General features: G+C 37.7%; 1 protein-coding gene across 1 annotated transcript in view; it reads right to left on the reverse strand.

The window, feature by feature from the left end:
• The window catches only part of LOC145984421 (MYG1 exonuclease), a 58,945-nt gene extending 42,634 nt beyond the window's left edge, over positions 1-16,311 (reverse strand). The window contains exons 1-2 of the mRNA XM_083118084.1: positions 16,189-16,311; positions 536-674 (exon numbers count right to left, since the gene is read on the reverse strand). Of these exons, the coding sequence (XP_082974210.1) occupies positions 536-660 (125 nt within the window). The 5' untranslated portion in view covers positions 661-674; positions 16,189-16,311. The remainder of the gene's footprint in view (positions 1-535; positions 675-16,188) is intronic.
• Positions 16,312-18,053: the final 1,742 nt, after the last annotated feature.

The following is an 18,053-nucleotide window of genomic DNA, read 5'->3' on the forward strand; positions in this document are numbered from 1 at the left end:
TTCTATACGCTCTGCCTACACTATCCTACTGTAACCTAACCTAAATCTAATATAACTCTGGATCCCATTGGTGTCTCATTTTAAAATGTTGTACAGTTATTGAGTAATAGTGTATGTATAACAATTTTTTGAAGAAAAAAAATTAAAAGACCTATTTTTGAGAAAACAGCTACAACAATTGTCTCTACACCAACTTCAATTGCCTGGCATATGCATGCTATATCTCAGGTGAAAGAGCCCTTCAAGACCTTTCCAACGCTGTCTGAATCATTCCTATAGGTGCTTTGATTCCAGAAAAAAATTCATTTAACTGCAAGTTAACAAGATGTTGAAAAATAATTTCATGTCTGTAAATCATTTTAAATTATAAATATGAACTGTGTTAATAAACACTGATGCTGTACTCGTTCAAATTGTGCATATATTTTATTGGGACACCATACATATATGAAAACACACACACATGGGTGCAATATATCCAGTTTAAGTATTTTATTGGCCTGACTAAACAAATTTGAGAAAACATGGATCTTACCGAACTATCTCTGCATCTTTATACTGGGGTAGTTTCTTCAACATGTAGCACGCCAGAACCTCATCACAATGGAAAGTTCCATCATGGGTCCCAATTTTTGGAACAGTTGATTTAGATTTGTCCATCACTTTTACAATGGCTATAAGAAAAAGAACAGCATGTAAAAGTTGTCACAGATCATGCACACAATTTTTCTCTTCAAATTTTAGTGTTTGTCAATATATATATAACATGGTATTTTTCATTTTTGTGAGAAAATGTAGAATCTAGGAACATAACATTGACACTAGGTAAATATTATGACTTGATAGAAGCATTAACCTTTAACAGACAGGCTAGCCTCTACGATGGGAACTTTTCAAGAATGTGTTTTTCGAACTTACCACGATATACAAATAACGCATAACTTGGAAATTAATTGTCGTAGAGAGATGAAATTATTTTTTTTCTTTTTTCAGAATGACAGGGCTATTAGCAGAAGTGAAATTTATACAGTGTACCTCCCATGAATGAAAGTTAAAGGAAGAAGAAAATAATGTGTATATATATATATATATTTGGCACACACCTGTGGCCACCACAATAGATTAAAGTGAATGGAAAAATGTACGTAATATATGGCAGTGGCACTTTCCTACAACCATGTAAAGTTCTGTTGAAAATATGCTGATACTTCTTGAGGATAAAAAACAATAATGTACAAGAGCCGCAGTGTTGCCACCATATGGACAAAATCAGAAAAATCACTCTGGCATCAATTTTATGGATGATGGATGGACCAAATTTGGATAGAAGCAGGACAAAAAGACCACTGTTTGAGAACAAGTAATGCCTGTCCCCCAATAACAGAAATAACAAAACACTTTCTACAGTTGTAATTTCTGGAAAACTTTGAAAACTGGGCACTTCCTCCTGAATCTCTTATTGTCACATGTCCTTAAAGTTGAAGAAACACCTAATACATGATATTTCAAGCCTCTATCAGGGTCTTACTCAGTCTCAGAACCCAACTAAAATTAAATAAAGTCCAAACAGGAAGATTGGGTATACATAGTCTAGACACAAAAAGGTACCAGTTCTTATCTGCAACATTGCTCTCCAGGCATTCCTGTATGTGGGGTCTCCTGACAGGTGATCCATAGGTACCTAGTAATTGTCTAGTACCATCCTCTTATCATTCCCCTCACATCTGGATGTAGAGGGACTCCTTATCTTGTGGTCTTCTTCCCTCTTCTCTTCTTTTGATCACATTTCTTCCTTTTTATCCTTTCTAACACACTCTTCCATTCTTTGTTGATATTAAGTCATCCATAATGGTTCATTGTCTTCTCTATTTACTTCTTTAGCCTTCCTTCCACTTCCTCTCTAGTCCTTTTCTCCCTCCCCATCCACCTAGCCTTACCCCATTCTATGTCATGTCCCGTTTCTCTTCCTTGCTTTTCACATTTCTGTCTCTCTTCAGTTTCACATTATCCATTCAACATGTCTTTCAGTCTCTTCTGTGTTTCCACTATGTATACGCTATCACATTTCCTGCACTTAACTTCATAGATAACCCCTTCTTCATATGTTTTCTTCCTCCTTCTTGTTCGTGTCCTTCACTATCCTTTAAATGGTGTATACTCACTTCCTGTATGTTCTTACTCCCACTTCCCCTTTACAATGTAATGGAAGCAACATAATAACTTATCAGGGGCACGTTGAGTATCCGAGAGCTCAGGGAACAATGTGATCGCTCAGCTACTTGACATCCAAATAAGCGTTGCTTGGCGAGTGGTGCTCATTTGCTCACTGAGTGAACTTAAACATTGCTCATCGCAGGTTTAAGCCACAGAATGTATCTTTTTTGTGATTCAACTTTGAAGTATTTGTAATTGACGGTACGATACGGAGCGATATAGCATAAATTAAAGAGGAAGTACAATTAACAGAAGGTAATACAATTTTCCACTGTTTGTGATCGCTTTAAAATGAAAGTGCTGTTTATTCCAAATATACACTATAGTTTTGGAAAGTTGTCCAAGTGTGTGAAAATAAATGTTTGGTTTTCTTGTCATTCATAAGCAGCCGGTTATTGTTTTGAGAAGAAATAATTATAATATTAGCTTTGCACAACACCAATTGAACCATTCTCTTATCATATGCGCAACTATACCTTGAAATTTTGATCAATGAGCATTGAGCACACACTGTCAAGTAAATGATGTCTGCTCAACCAGCAAAAACCTTGCTCAGTGCGCATCGCTCAGATAATTGATGCACCCCATGTGGTAACAGGTTCTGAGCAGAAAACCACTTTGCACCCCCACTCGTGTGACATACAGGGTGGCTCAAAAAGTCACTTAACACCCTCGGTACAAGGCCACTGCAGCATGCAACATGGAAATGGTGATGACCAATCGTTATCAGGCCAAGGGGGAACCTCATTGACCCCACCCACATGGTCGGCGGCCATCTTGAATTCAACTTCAGAATTTTAAATGGGAAGGGGGTGATATGAAATATCAAACCAGGCTAGAATTTCACGAGAAATGTAATGGTGAAAGTTTTTTCGACGTATCTTTAACCAGTAAAAAGTTATGAATGAATTCTTGTACCAATTTGCTCCTTTTCGAGGAGTTAGAAAAATTCCTTAAAAAATGTTTCACGCATCGGTAATGCATCGAGATCAAAGTGATGTCTAGGAAGAGAAGTTCACATGCCATTGCACATGATTTTAATCGGATACATCCACGAAGAGCTGCGCATTATGAATGGTTCTCGCGAACAATTTACAGTGTGACACTTCCATTGAATTAATAGTCCTTCACAGTGACAAGGCCGTTTCGTTTCTACCTGGAACTGATGATGGTGAGTGGTGAGGCGGTGGAAAAACGTATGTCAAGTGGAAATCGCCACATATTAATAAATTATGAAATTATATCTCAAACCTTTGCACATAGTTAGCACATGTATGCACACTATTTATTTTTATAAGCACACGAAAAGTAATTCACAGTGACAAGGCTAATGTTTATGTTCATAAGGAAGTTCATAAACAGAATATGTGACCCTTGTCATGTGATAACTAACTTTGGACAGAAACTGCTTCACAACGTTCCCATACTGTTCTGGTGTTCCTCCCTATTGAAAAAAAACTGTAAAAAGTACCTTCTTCCATAATCAAGGATGAAAAAGAAACTGTTTATTTAACAAATCCAAGTAGCCCTAAGCATTTAAGGTTCCGTTGATGGAAAATTGACTAACCAATCATGTTCCACACAGCACGCCACACCATTAACTTACCAGCACTAACCATTCAGCTTTGATCTGTAGAAAATGAGTTGTCAGATAAAAAACATTGAATATTCTGTTTATGAACTTCCTTATGAACATAAACATTAGCCTTGTCACTGTGAAGGACTTTTCATTTAATGGAAGCTTCACTCTGTAATTGTTCACAACAACCATTCATAATGCACTGCTTCGTCATGGTATCCGATTAAAATCTTGTGCAATGGCATGCGAATTTCTCTCCCTAGATGTCACTTTGATCTCGATGCATTACCAATGCGCTAAACAAATTTTAAGGCATTTTTCTAACACCTCGAAAAGGAGTTAATTGGTACAAGAATTCAGTCATAACTTTTTACTGGTTACAGATACGTCGAAAAAACCTTCACCATTGCATTTCTCGTGAAATTCTAGCCTGATTTGATATATCACCCCCTTCCCATTTAAAATTCTAAAGTTGAATTCAAGATGGCGGACATCAAGATGGCCACCGACCGTGCGGGTGCCGTAAATGTGGTTCCCCCTTGACCTGGCAACTATTGGTCATCACCATTTCCATGTTGCATGCTGCAGTGGCCTTGTACCGAGGGTGTTAAGTGACTTTTTGAGCCACCCTGTAGATAGAATGGTTGCTCGCAAACAAATAAGCATATATGAGTGAACAAAAGAGACAAGTCATTATCCATACAATACATAGTATTAAGTTTATCACTGATGGAAGTGTGTGCAGAGAGATGAATATAAATCAACCTATGTTAAGAATAAGCATGCCCCACATTATCTCAGAATTACTAGGGTGACCAGACACATACATTCAAAAATGAGGACAAAGTCATAAAAAAGAGGACACCGCAAAAAATGGGAACACATTTTGCCACTACTCTTAATTTAATAAAAATAAAAATAAAAGAACTACCAACACTTTATTCACAGATAATTCTGATCATTTTTTCAATAAATTCCTCGTACTTTTAAGCAACGAGAACAATCTCCTAATCTATTGATTAACATGACAATCATAACTAAGAATATCTATAGTTTGAAGCACAGAATTTTACTATTTTTTCCAATTCTTGGATATTAGAATGCAATATCCCCATATGTGAATGCAAATGTTACAAGTAAGCTTCACTTTAACTTATTTCCAAAAACCGAATTTAAATTTTAGGTAGTATATATTGTGTCAGGAAATATGATTTTAATGCCACGAACATTTTTGCACTCTTTCAACAGCAGAGGAAAGTGACAGGTACACTTTACCTCATATTCATTTCTTCCATCCTTTAAAAGATGAATATTTTCTTGCAAGGTCATTGATGAATTTACACTTTCGCTTCGTTATTTCATAAAAGTACATATGACTTATTAATCAAAATTCACACTAAACATTTCTGTGTCGCGTATATATTTTACTATAAAATGAACTGGCCGACCTCTGTGGCAGAGTGGTTAGCACACTGTGCCACAACACCAGAGGTCCCGGGTTCGAATCCCAGCCTGAGCATGAATGTTCTTTGTGAGTGTCCCTTCATCAAAATCATCATATCATCGCTCATCCTCATCTTTACGATTAGCCAAAAGAGGCAGAAAAGCGAAATGAAATAAACCATATCAATCAATCGAAAACAAACTGCTCAGATTACATGTGTTGCAGAAGTCTCAGATTGCGAAGCAATGTACTAATGTAATGACTAGGAGTGTGTGGGACAGAACACTGAGGAAATCACGAATTTTATGTAAGTCTTTTATTTTATTATTATTATTTTTTTTTTTACAATTTTCGAGAAGTGTCATGACACTTACAATGTACAAAACATCAAGTATTAACTACTTTTAAAAATGACCATTTGAAGGTTCCTGCTGCTCGGGATCCTGAAAAGTCTGGAAATCATTCCCGAAGTCGGGATCGGAACGGGAAAATCTTTTAACCTATCTCGGTACCGGCTTTTCTGGATCCCACACACCCCCACTAATGACTCAGTTGGGAAAGTAATAGTGTTCATCTCCCAGAAGTGAGCATTGCTCAAATACTTAACGTGCCCCAAGTGATATGACAATCGTTATGTGTGGAAGCATTCTTGATGCAGCACAAGTGCTATGGTCGATGCTATACTCTTTCCAAAAAAGGAGGGCATGTCCGGATAAAAGAGGACATCTGGTCACCCTAAGAATCACACTGTCCAGAGAATCTGTGGAGCAAAGCAGGGCCCAAGTTCCAATTGTTTAATTACAAATTTATCATTGAGTGGTACAATTTCAAATTATGTCTGTTAACACACATTTCAGTCTCTCAGTGATTACTTTCTGCATGTTATCTGGTTAAATATTGTTCCCTTCCATATATCTTTTCTTGTTTGCGAGCAGCAATTCGTTTACTGTCATCGTAGATACAGAGTGCTGCTGCTTTCTACTTCATGTGTGTAGAGTAGGGGTATTTTGTCAGGTTTATGGCACTTATCTAAAATAATGTCCCTAAATGCTTTAAATATCTAATTACATAAAATTTGGTCTCGGCTACAAAACCCTCCTTCAAGCCTCGCATGAAATCTGGGAAGATTCGTGTCCCAGTCAAAAGCAAACCAAGAATGCCTGCTGGTGTAAGATACATTTTATATAAATTTCTCTATAAATAATACTGAATGAAGCTTTTAACTGTACCAATTAGCATCTCCAAGCTTTGAACTTACTCCCCCAACCATTTCCAGTAATCTAAAGCACTACCTAGTATTATATAAAACTTGTGAAAAATCATTATACATTCGGAACCATTACCACTGTGCATGACAGTAGAGAAGGGGAGAAAGTGTGTGGACAGAGCAAAGCAGTCGGTACCCTTGACCCATTGTAGCCCCTCAAGAAAGAAATATTTTGCATGGCTTAAAAAGATTTAGCTGTTTGCAAATGTTTTCAATTATTTTTAGCTTGAGGAAATGTGTTATTGTGAAGTATGACTGTTACCTTACTGTAAAGCAGAATAGCCTGAAGGCTTCGCACAAGTGAATACACCTTGCAATATGACATTCCACAACAGCAGCTATAATTTTATGTAGACGTTCCTACGAACACCTACCATAATTTTATGTCATTGGGTTAGGATTGTTAGATTTGGTTAGTTATTTTAGAAATGTTCTACTGTGTAGGCAGGTTATGTTTCAATTGAACAAATTTTTTATCACTTAATCTATACTAGAAAACACATTTTAAGAGAACAAAGAATTCTACATTCTGTCTTTCACAACACATTTTCCGAACATTGCTGCTTTGGTAATGGTTCAAATTGTTTTGTGATTTTTTCAAATTCTAATAGCAGAAAGACTAATTATCGTACAAGAAATTTGGCAATCATTGTCACACGAAATATGAACCTTCCTTTAAGTAACGATAATGAGCACTTTTTGTATTTAAAAAAATATATATATATATATGTTGGAAAAAACATTTAAAATTACCTTACGAAAGCATGCAAGCTCCCCATGAACAAGGCATTCTCTGTTGATAGAAGCAACAGTAAGTATCATAGACTAGTGACAATGAATGTACATTGGTCAAAACAATTAGGGGAGCAAGTAAGAAATCCCAAAACCAAAGTTGGAAAGTCAAAAGTAGCAATGTATGTTGATGAAGTGAGTGTGTCCTCAACCAGTACAATTCATCTGTGATGAATCATCAGCATGAAGAGCTCTCTAGTGACACCATAAGGCACGTGGCAGAATTTGTGATATGAGGAGCAATCACGAGGTCACTTGGGAACACCGTTGTTTGGTGCTGGCAGACCGTAAGTGCAGGTGGGATTCAGTTGAGTAGTGTTGAATAGGAATGATGGCAGAACAACACGATTTAGGGGAATCTAGCCCATGGAGAGCCATTGGGAGGATGGAAGCAGGGCAAACACAACGTGAGGTGGCTGCAGCCCTTAGTGTGTCACGCAGTGTCATTTCCAGGTTGTGGACACGATTTCAACAGACAGGTACAGTACGAAGCAGGCCTGGGCAAGGTCGCCCACGGTCAACAACAGTTAGGGAAGACCGGTACTTAGCATTGTCGGCTCGCAGGAATAGGCAGCAAACTGCAACTGACTTGCAACGCGGCCTTGTTTTGGCAACAGGACGAAGAGTCTCGGGCCAAACTGTACGAAATCGCCTGCGGGAAAGGGGTCTTTATGCAAGAAGACCAATGGTGTGTGTCCCTCTGAATGCCCAACACCGTAGGGCCTGCAGACAGTGAGCTGTGGAACATCGTGAGTGGGGACATGGAGAGTGGAGTTCAGTTCTCTTCTCGGATGAGTCGCGTTTCAGTCTCCAGTCAGATAATCGACGCATTCTCATCTGGAGGGAATGCAGGACTCGCAATTATCCCGCACATGTGCGCGAAGTGTTTCAGTATGGTGGCGATGGCTTAATGGTATGGGCAGGGATCAGTGTTGGTCTACGTACCCCCCTGCACATTATCCGGAATGGTACTTTGACAGCCTTACGGTACCGGGATGAGATCCTCAGGCCTCATGTTGTCCCAATGGCTGCAGATATCGGTGATCGTTTCATTTTTGTGGACGATAATGCCCGACCTCACCGAGCACGTCTGGTTGATGCCATGCTATGAGATGAGGGTATCGAACGAATGGTATGGCCAGCGTCCTCCCCAGAGTTGAATCCCATTGAACATGTGTGGGTCACACTCGGAAGACGCATTGCTGCTCGGCCAGTGCCGCCTACAACTCTGCAACAGTTGGAAATGGCCCTTCTGGAGGAATGGGTGAATATCCCGCAGGCTGTCGTTGATAACCTTATTGGTTCCATGCAAAACAGATGTGCAGCTGTCATAGCAGTTCATGGCGACCACACGCCTTATTAGAGGTATGGATCTGTTGCGTATCTGTCCATTTCTGTTGTCTTATCACCGTGCTGTTCTCCTGATTTTGTGCAGTACCTTGCAGAAATCACCCCTAGAACTCTGTTGTGCTAATGACTCAATAGACATGTATTGTACTGGTTAAGGACACACTCACCTAATCAAAATACATTGCTACTTTTGACTTACCAACTTTGGTTTTGGGATTTCTTGCTTGCTCCCCTAATTTTTTTGACTAGTGTAGAAGTAATTTAGAACCTTATTTTAGAAAGCATTTAGGAATATTATTTTAATGCTAAGAGAACTAACCCTGACTGCCTAACCTAACCACGAAAGCATCCGTTCATAACCAAGACGATAGTAAACAAATAGCTGTTTGCAAGTACAGAATTATATAGAAGTATATGGAAGTGAAAAACCAGTGTCAAGGAAACATGAAACAACTAATCGCTAAAACTCCGCAGTATGTTTTAACAGACGTAACCTGAAATAGAAACATGTAAAAACTTCATGCATAGCATGATGAAATCGCAATAAAATAAAATGAACTTTGGCGACTGCATCCTCTTCACCTCAAACGAATGTAACACATCCAACAAACTTACATGTATTTCTTTGAAATGTTATCCTCATACTCATGCAAGAATCAAGAGTAGAAAATTTGCCACTGTGTTCTAAGATAGTGGTTTAATGTAGAATATGATGAAGATGGGGCAAAAGTGACTTCCACTGAACAAAATGCAATTTTATAAAACAGATTGACTACCTTCACCAGGTGGTGACCCTAGGATTTGTGCTATTTTCACCGGGTGTAATGATTCATCCCTGTGTGGAAATTTACTATATAAAACATACATTGCCTTGAAATATAGTTTCATTCTCTTTACGCTGCTTATTAGGGTAGTCAAGTCAGGTTCCATGTGTCTCCATTTAAAAACAAAATCACAAATTTCCACACTGTAGGTTAACTGCAAATGTCCACAATGTGTAGGTTAACTGCACTCTATAGTGATACATCTTCAGGCCCGTACCCTCTCGAGCCATGAAATATTTTGATGCAAACCTACAAAAATAACATGGATATTTTTTAAGATTTTGCAAGAATTTACATTTTCTTCTTGTATAAAATAATGGGTTGTCTCTGGGGGGCAGACTCCAGATGTATGAGGTCCACTATATTTAGTAATTTTAGTATTATAAGCATATATATGAAGCTACTAAATGTTCCAATTTGGTCGGGACAGTTCACCATATTTACTCCCCGTTTTGACTTTCAACGAACTGCAGTCTTGATGAGAAAATGTCCTCTTCTTGTGGTTAATTCACATTCAGACTAGTGCTTCATTATAAGGATAATTCCATATTGTTGGTAGTCACATTCAGGGTATGAATTCCCATGGTGGAAGGGGGATATCCCATCTTCCCACCAAAGATTTTGTTCTATTAAAATTTTTCCCCCATTAAGAGAAAGAGTAAGAGTTTATGTTATAACAACAAAGATAAGCAATTAGTTTAGACTTCAAACATACTTAACTAAGAATAACATCATAAACACATACAAAGAAGGAATAACAAAGAATCATGTCTGCCTGTGTGTGAATGTTGGGTAACGGTTCCGTATATCGGAGACACATTTCTTCATTTTTACTAAGAAAAGTATTTACGAAAACTCGTTTCAGCAGAGTACCAAATGCTGCAGAAACTGAAAACCTCACCGAAGAATGCTGCAGAACAAGAAATAATCACTTTTCATTTAATGAACTTGCCATTTGTGTGAAGCCGTTTTCCATTATGTACCTGCAGATGACGTGAGTGTCGATAGTCATGCGGTGTCGCCAGTGGAAGAAGGGTTTCCAAACGTGCCCTTTTTTTATGAGAAAATGGCATGCCCTGGATGAGACGTGAAGTTATTATCGGGTGTAGAAGATTCCTTGTATTTTACAATCCAACACAGCATAGTGAAAGAAGAAATAGATTGTGAAAAATGTGGCAGTGCATGTAAGCTGCACGTTGGATGTGATGGCAATTGCTTGTTTATTTGTCCTAAGAGAATCGAGGGAAAAGGTACATTACGTCGCAGAAAGTTCTGTGCGGATTCGAACGTTCTGCAAGAAATGGCACATTTATAGGTTCCAGTTAGCTATCGGTGGATACGATATTAACTTTTTGCAATCTCTGGCTTCATCCCAAAAACAAGCTGTAATAGAAGAGGAATTAAAGATGAGTAGAGAAACTATTGTTGACTGGTCAAACTTTTGCAGACAGGTTTGTGAGGAATGGGTAACTAAAAATTCTCGCCGCCTAGGAAGTCAAGGAGTTGTTGTCGAAATAGATGAAGCGTAGTTCGGCAAGATGAAGAAGAGGATGTCCAGTTGAGGGACAGTGGGTGTTCGGCAGAATAGAAAGAGGAAACCATAAAGCTTTTTTAATTGTCCCAGTAGACAATAGAGATGAACAAACCCTGCTGGAACACACATGCAAATTCATTCTTCCAGATACAACCATAATGCCAGACTGCTGGAAAGCCTATATAAACTTACAGGGAGCAGGCTACAGGCACCTGCGAGTAAACCACAGTATAGAGTTTGTGGACACACCAGCAAGTGGACATATACATCAGGAAAACATGCCAGGAATATTGGGCGATGACATTCCAATCCACTCCCAAAACATCAAAAGAGCATGGCATAATGTAAGTCATACCATACCAATTTTTGGATGGAAGAAGCATCACTTCACAGGCTACCTAGCAGAGCACCTATTTAAGGAAAATTTCCCACCGAAGAGAGAATGCACGAATTTTTCAAACAAACCAGTACCATGCAGTACATGTAAATTCAAAACATGTAACGATGTGTCATGGAATAAAGATCCAAAAGATGCTATGATGGTAAGTTAATCTCTTAATTTTTACTATGTTAACCTAACCTAACCTGCCGAACTGCGCATGTCTCGTGACTGGAGATACTTCCGGTATTGTAAATTCATACCATCAATTTTAATAAAAAGCAATAATTAAATAATATCTAACACTTATTAAAAACATTTGACCTATCTTCTAATTTCTTGACATTTTGAACCAGTCACTAAAGGAATTAATTTGCTAGTTTATAAATGTAGCAAATTAATTTGTTTATATATGTTTATAAATATATATAAATAAACATTACCAGCTCCGTATATCGGAGGCACATTAAAATCGGATATTTTGTGTTTCGCTTGGTTTGTACTTAGCAATTGTGTATTGCGGAACATAGTTCAAGGTGCCATTATGCTTTTTACATCGACACTCGCGCCATCTGCAGGTACATAATGGAAACAACATCATAATGATGTCGCTTCACACAAAAGGCAAGTTCATTAAATGAAAAGTGATCTGCAGCATTCTATGGCAGAGGCGTATTCTGGGCACATGCGATGCATGCGTCAATTGTGGGAAAACAATTATTACTTTCTTTCACTTCAGATCCAAGAAATGTAATATACGTAAGCTTAGTTGAGCACTCTCGTGTAAAATAAATACTTGAGGACTAAAAGTGGTAAACGTTGTAAGTGCCAAAAGTGAAAGTGTTAGGAAATCACATCGTTCCGCACATCAGTCGGTAAGAATGTGCACACTAGTGACCTCTTTACATGCCCTTTGAACTATTTAGAGGATTACAAGCCATGTTTCACGTTTACCACATTATAAAGCATGGCACATTTCACAGTTTAACGTGGAAAACTGTGTTTGAATTATTGTGGCACAGCGTTTACCAATTATTAGTCTTCACTTCTCCCTTATGAAGAAATTAGAATGTAGAAATGCTTATTAATGTCTGCGCAGAGCAAGCTGTCCGATGTACCGCATCAGTGAAGGAAGATTTTAACGTGTGCAAGTGCTACTCCTGTGTATCTTCCCTCCCCTTTCCGCTTCTTCTCCTTCACAATGCGTGAAAATCGCATTGGCTGCATGCTGTGAGGTGACAGCTACAGAGAATAGTATGCTTGTTGTTTCGTTGAACAAAGAGGTGGCAGCGACTGATTTTTTTCTTTAGAAGTACAGCGCAATGCAAATTTAGTTTAAAGTTTGGTTTATTTTTATTTCTGGGCCTCTTTCAAAGTTCCACATGGCTTAGTGCAGTATTTTCCCGTAATTTTTTTTTTAAAAATGACAGAAAAAAAACAGAGGGTGTGATAGAGGATTATTATTATTATTTGACTTTGTAAAGCTATAGAATGAGTTGATTGCTCTCTATTCTTCCCCCGAGTTTGAAAATAAACCTGTACATGAACTAGTATCATATATGAACACGAACAATAATCATAACATTATGAGTGAAACTTACAAGTTGGCTACACTCATTTTGTCAATACCAGCTTCAACTGCATCAGTGTAACAATCTTTTCCAGCATTAAGAAGAATTAATAATTATATTAGAGCAACCCAATCGCAAGAAAGATTAAGTGCGCTTGGTATATTATCCATTGAAAAAGAGCTGCTTCTGAAAATTAGCATTGCCCTCATTTTACGAAGATTTTATAAGGGAATTTAACACCCAAAACAGAAGAGCAGAATTTACGTTTAAATTATTTTAATTAAGTCTGGTCTGTCTGATTGTAATTTAGGCCTCTACTATAATGTTATTTGCGTAAGCCAAACAAACCTAAATTGTGAATCTCCAATGTAAATATAAACTGTTTATAAATATCAAGTGATTTCATAATTTTATGAAGACTTCCACATCAGACATCAAACCTGGTGAGTTTTGAACTTCATTATCCATATTTCACTACTTTATACGTTATGCAATATTTAGTAATGTTAATGTGCAAATCGTAACTATTGAATACATATAATGCTATCCCCCATTCCATAATATATGTGTTTTAAAAAAAATTTGTACAGCATGCCCTTTATGAAAATCCAGGATACACCACTGTTCTACGGTGAGGTTTTCAGTTTCCGCAGCATTTCGTACTCTGCTGAAACGAGTTTTCATAAATAGTTTTCTTAGTAAAAATGAAGAAATTTATCTCCAATATATAGAACAGTTACCAAATAAATTATTGGCAAGAATTTACAATACCGGATCCTTATGTAATTTCTATGCTACTGCTTATACTCATTAAATAATTAGTCGCGATGATTTATCTGAGGTTAAATTGTTGGGGTGAGGTGTAGAAATAGTTCATTAACGTGTAGAAGTTGTAAAATAAGTTTTTCTATTCTCGCAATGATTCTCCGCATACAAGTATGGGAACCATATTAGTTGATATGAATAATTGACGTTCACAATTAGTTACGCTGTCTACAGCATTGCCACACTGTTGATTTCATACTTGGAGAGCATTGATCGTGTAAGAATGGTGGAAGAGAACAGTAAAAAAAGTTGTTGATTATAGGTAAGTTTGGCAACAATGCATCGATCGTAAAATTGCAGGATACGAAAATAGCATCTTCCAAGAACGTTTGCCATTAAAGTGATACAAAAATAAGATTATTTATCGGCTTGTCATCACAATTAGTGTAAAACCATTCACGGATAGCCCCACTGACCATTCTCGGTAAGGTTAGGTTAAGTTAGGTTACGCAAACATAGTTAGAATTTGGGGTCGTAAAACCATGCACGGGTAGCCCCACAAACCATTCACGGATAGCCCCACGAACCATTGTAAATTCGCTCCTAATTATTTGATAATTGACATATTTCATGGCGATTATATATATTTATAACCAAAGTCTCGGACTTGGCCTCCCCTCAAAAAAATTCTGGGTACGGGCCTGTACACCTTTATGGTTCCATCTCATAGGTTACGGTTAGCATGAGTGGTTTAACTGGTAACGATTAGATAAGCCGGAAACACATTTATTGAAATTTACAGCAGAAAAGACGAGAAAGTACTTACGCAATTGAGTTCTTGTGGACTTTCTGAAGCCGGAGAAATTGTTTTTTCGAATCGTGCAACTTATTTGGCCTGTAAATAAGGTATTTTTCGTCATTCATGCATCTCTGTTGCACGATAGCTCGTGCCACCATTGCCGTCGACTACGTGAATCAAATGTTCCGTGCGTTCGGTTATGTAACCCCCTGTCAGTGTAGCAACCACGCGGTAGTTTGACAGGATGACATGTCAAGGTTGTGTTGTGAAAATGTTCCCGGATAGTGTAGACCAACGAGATATTTTTAATTGAACATTGAATCGTGAAGGAAGAAATGGAATGTCCTAAATGTACTAGTATATGTAAGCTACACATTGCACGGGGTGGGAAGTGGATCTATATGTGTACGAAAGTTAAATATTTTTATCTTTTGTTTTCTAAATTTTCCTAGGTAAATATGCGATATCGCCCAGATGGATTTCTTCAAATTTACAGGAGAAAGTACTTACTGAAATGAGTTTCTTTAGCATTCTGGACGTTCTTGGAGGTATTTTCTTTCACGGAAAGTAAAAACTTTGTAGTTTAATGCTGCCGAACAAGAATTAATCACTTTTTACGTAAGAAATTGGCATTGCCTGCCACATTATGCCGTTGTTTCCATTGAGTGTGTGCAGATGGCGAGAGTGTTGAAAGTCACGCGATCTCTGCAGTGTTTCCAAACGTGCCTTCTTTTTACGAAAATTTCTATTTTTTAACTATGTTCGGTGCGCTTTCTTTTTTCGATGAATTTAGGGGTGAAATGAGTGCTAATGGAACCTAACCTAACCTTGTGTGAATGGTTTGTGGGGATATCTGTGGATGGTTTTTGGGGCTAACGTGCATGGTTTGTGGAGGTAAACATGAAAAAAAAATCGAAATAGTAAGTAATTTTCAGTCATGGTTTGAAACACTGCTTGCGCACTGAAAATCGACAAAACACAAGCTGGCGCGTCACGACGCACGATGATCCATTACGAGTGCACGCCATATTGTGTATTACAGAAGCGGAACAAGTAAGACAAATAATCAATCGTAATATGAAAAGTTGACAGTATTTTATGGAAAAAGGCATAACTTCACCTTAAAGAATGTTCCGCAAGGCAAAATAGGTAAGTACCAGTGGTAAAATTAAGGAAATAAATGAGTGAAAGGTGTCCGGGCGTTATCGCATATATGCGGGTGAGGTTAGGAAAAAGTAACCTAACCTTTAGTGAATGGTTTGTGGAACACTGCACATCAGCTGACGATAATGCATATCAGCTGAAGACAGACAAAGTGAGTCAAGATTTGCTCGCCGAATTAGCAACGACAAATAAATAATTATAATGTTAAAAATAACGCTTTTTCATGGGAAAAAAAGTGATCCCAACTTGAAAAATGTTCCACTATGCATATGAGGTAAGTAGATATGATTTTTATTTGAAAATAAACGAGTTAAATGTGTCTCCTGCACATCTAACTGGTACCGATTAACTTAAACATTAACATTGTGTGGGATTACCTGCCGATCACACCACCCGCCGGCACTAGCATGTCACAATTGACGACATAAAAATGATCTGCATCACATCTATGTCATACTACCTTGTCAATTACACAAAATTTCATAAATTTACTAAAATAAACAAACCTGGCAAGACGATAAAAACAGCGAAATTTCGCCAAAAGAAACAGCGTCTCGTTTCACTCGTTCCTCAAAAGCACAGTTTCAAAACAAATGTCTCGTTTTCGGAGAGGGGCACAGATTCAAAACGGAACAGCGAGTTAGAATAAGTACAATGGTTCCTGACAGCGTCGCTGTTCATTGCCAAACACTTCAGGTGGCGGCGCCACCCCTGTTGTATCACTACATAATTTCGTTCGTCATTTTTTTGCCGTAAGCTTTACATTGAAGCTGTTTAACAATGGGTGCGTTCCGAATGTACATAACGAAACGAACGAAAGTAACTATCAAACCAGTTATTTTACAGACTTATGGGATTAGGGTTGGCAACTTTTTTTCTTTCGAAAAAACAAACCGTATTTTTGTCATAAATATGTTTTTAATGTTATAAACAAGAGCCAAAAAATCATGTTTTAAACAAATAAATTAAAAGCTTTAAAACATAATGGCAAGAAGACTTATATTCTAAGAATAATTATTAATCAGCAATCTGTTAATAATCCAAGGAAGGACTATGTTCCTAGTTTTGAAGTAAACGATTGACTGACTCCATAAAATACTTATTTGTTACTCTTGTTAATCTTAAAAGTAAAATCTCGCATGTAGGCTGTTCAAGAAGCTTCAACTAGAGCACCGTTGCCCGGCCCCACTCTATCCACGTGGCAGTTAACCTATTTTTTTTCTGTATACATTTTATCGTGAATGTAACAAAATATTGACATTAACAACTATGTGCAGTGTAATAAGTGAGAAAAAAACTGTTTTATCCGTATAGTATTCAATTTTAATTCCTTTAAAACCCTTATAAAAAAACAGCCTGGCGTTTGAACAGGGCTGGCATGTTTAAAACAAAAGTGTTTTAAACGTTTAAAACAATGTGTTTTAAACATTTTTTAGAAGCGTTTAAAACACATTTTGGTACTTTAGTCTGTGATATTTTTTTTGTTTGGCAACCTGTCTTTTCATTAAATAAAAATCTGGGTAGTGTCTGCTGCCACGTTCTTTTTCTACTGGAACCTCTAAAAAGATGCGCGTGGCAGCACACTCGGTCTTTGTTTCATTTTGATTTCATCATGCTATATATGCAATTACGTCTGTAACACATACTGTAAAGTTGTAGCGATTACTTCACAAAAATGTTTCAAGATTAGGTCCCTTAGTATTCTTCTAATAATTAACCTAAATGCTCTCGTAGTTAGGTTAGGTTCTGTTAGCATTAAAATAATATCGCCAAATGCTTTGTAAAAGAAAAGTTCTAAATTACCTGTACATTCATTCCCACTAATCATAAACTTGCATTTCTCTCGTCTTAATCCTATCTTAAGATTTGTAACATCCTCTTAGCAGACGAATTACGTGACAGGAGCAAATTTGACGCTTATTCTTACTGCTGACACGTGCATGGCAGCAGACTCGGCCATTAATTTACACAGACTTTTCAGTATCCTGCACACCCCTAAAAATTATAATACAATTCCCGAACTAGTGCAGTTTGAAGCCATCACGCACGCGCGTTGTCTGCAAGCAGCAGACGATTCTCATCGAACAAACCAGCTTATTGGCCCGTTCGTTTCGCGAATCTCGTTCTTGCACATCATAATGAACCTTACGAAATGAACGAGAGCATTTATGGCTCATTTCTAGTCTTGTGACTTTATGAGACTTCCGGGTCTCCCTTATCGCATCACACTAGAGCAGCCTTTCATTCTGACGTCAGATGACGATTGCCTGCATTTTTAGGTTAGGTGTGGTTCTGTTAGCATAAATACACTGAAAATGTATGATTCTTGATAAGAGAACTAAACCTAGCTAGCATAAGCTAACGATTTAGG

Source organism: Lepisma saccharinum, chromosome 2, assembly GCF_977018435.1.
Source record: "Lepisma saccharinum chromosome 2, izLepSacc3.1, whole genome shotgun sequence".
Taxonomy (NCBI): domain Eukaryota; kingdom Metazoa; phylum Arthropoda; class Insecta; order Zygentoma; family Lepismatidae; genus Lepisma; species Lepisma saccharinum.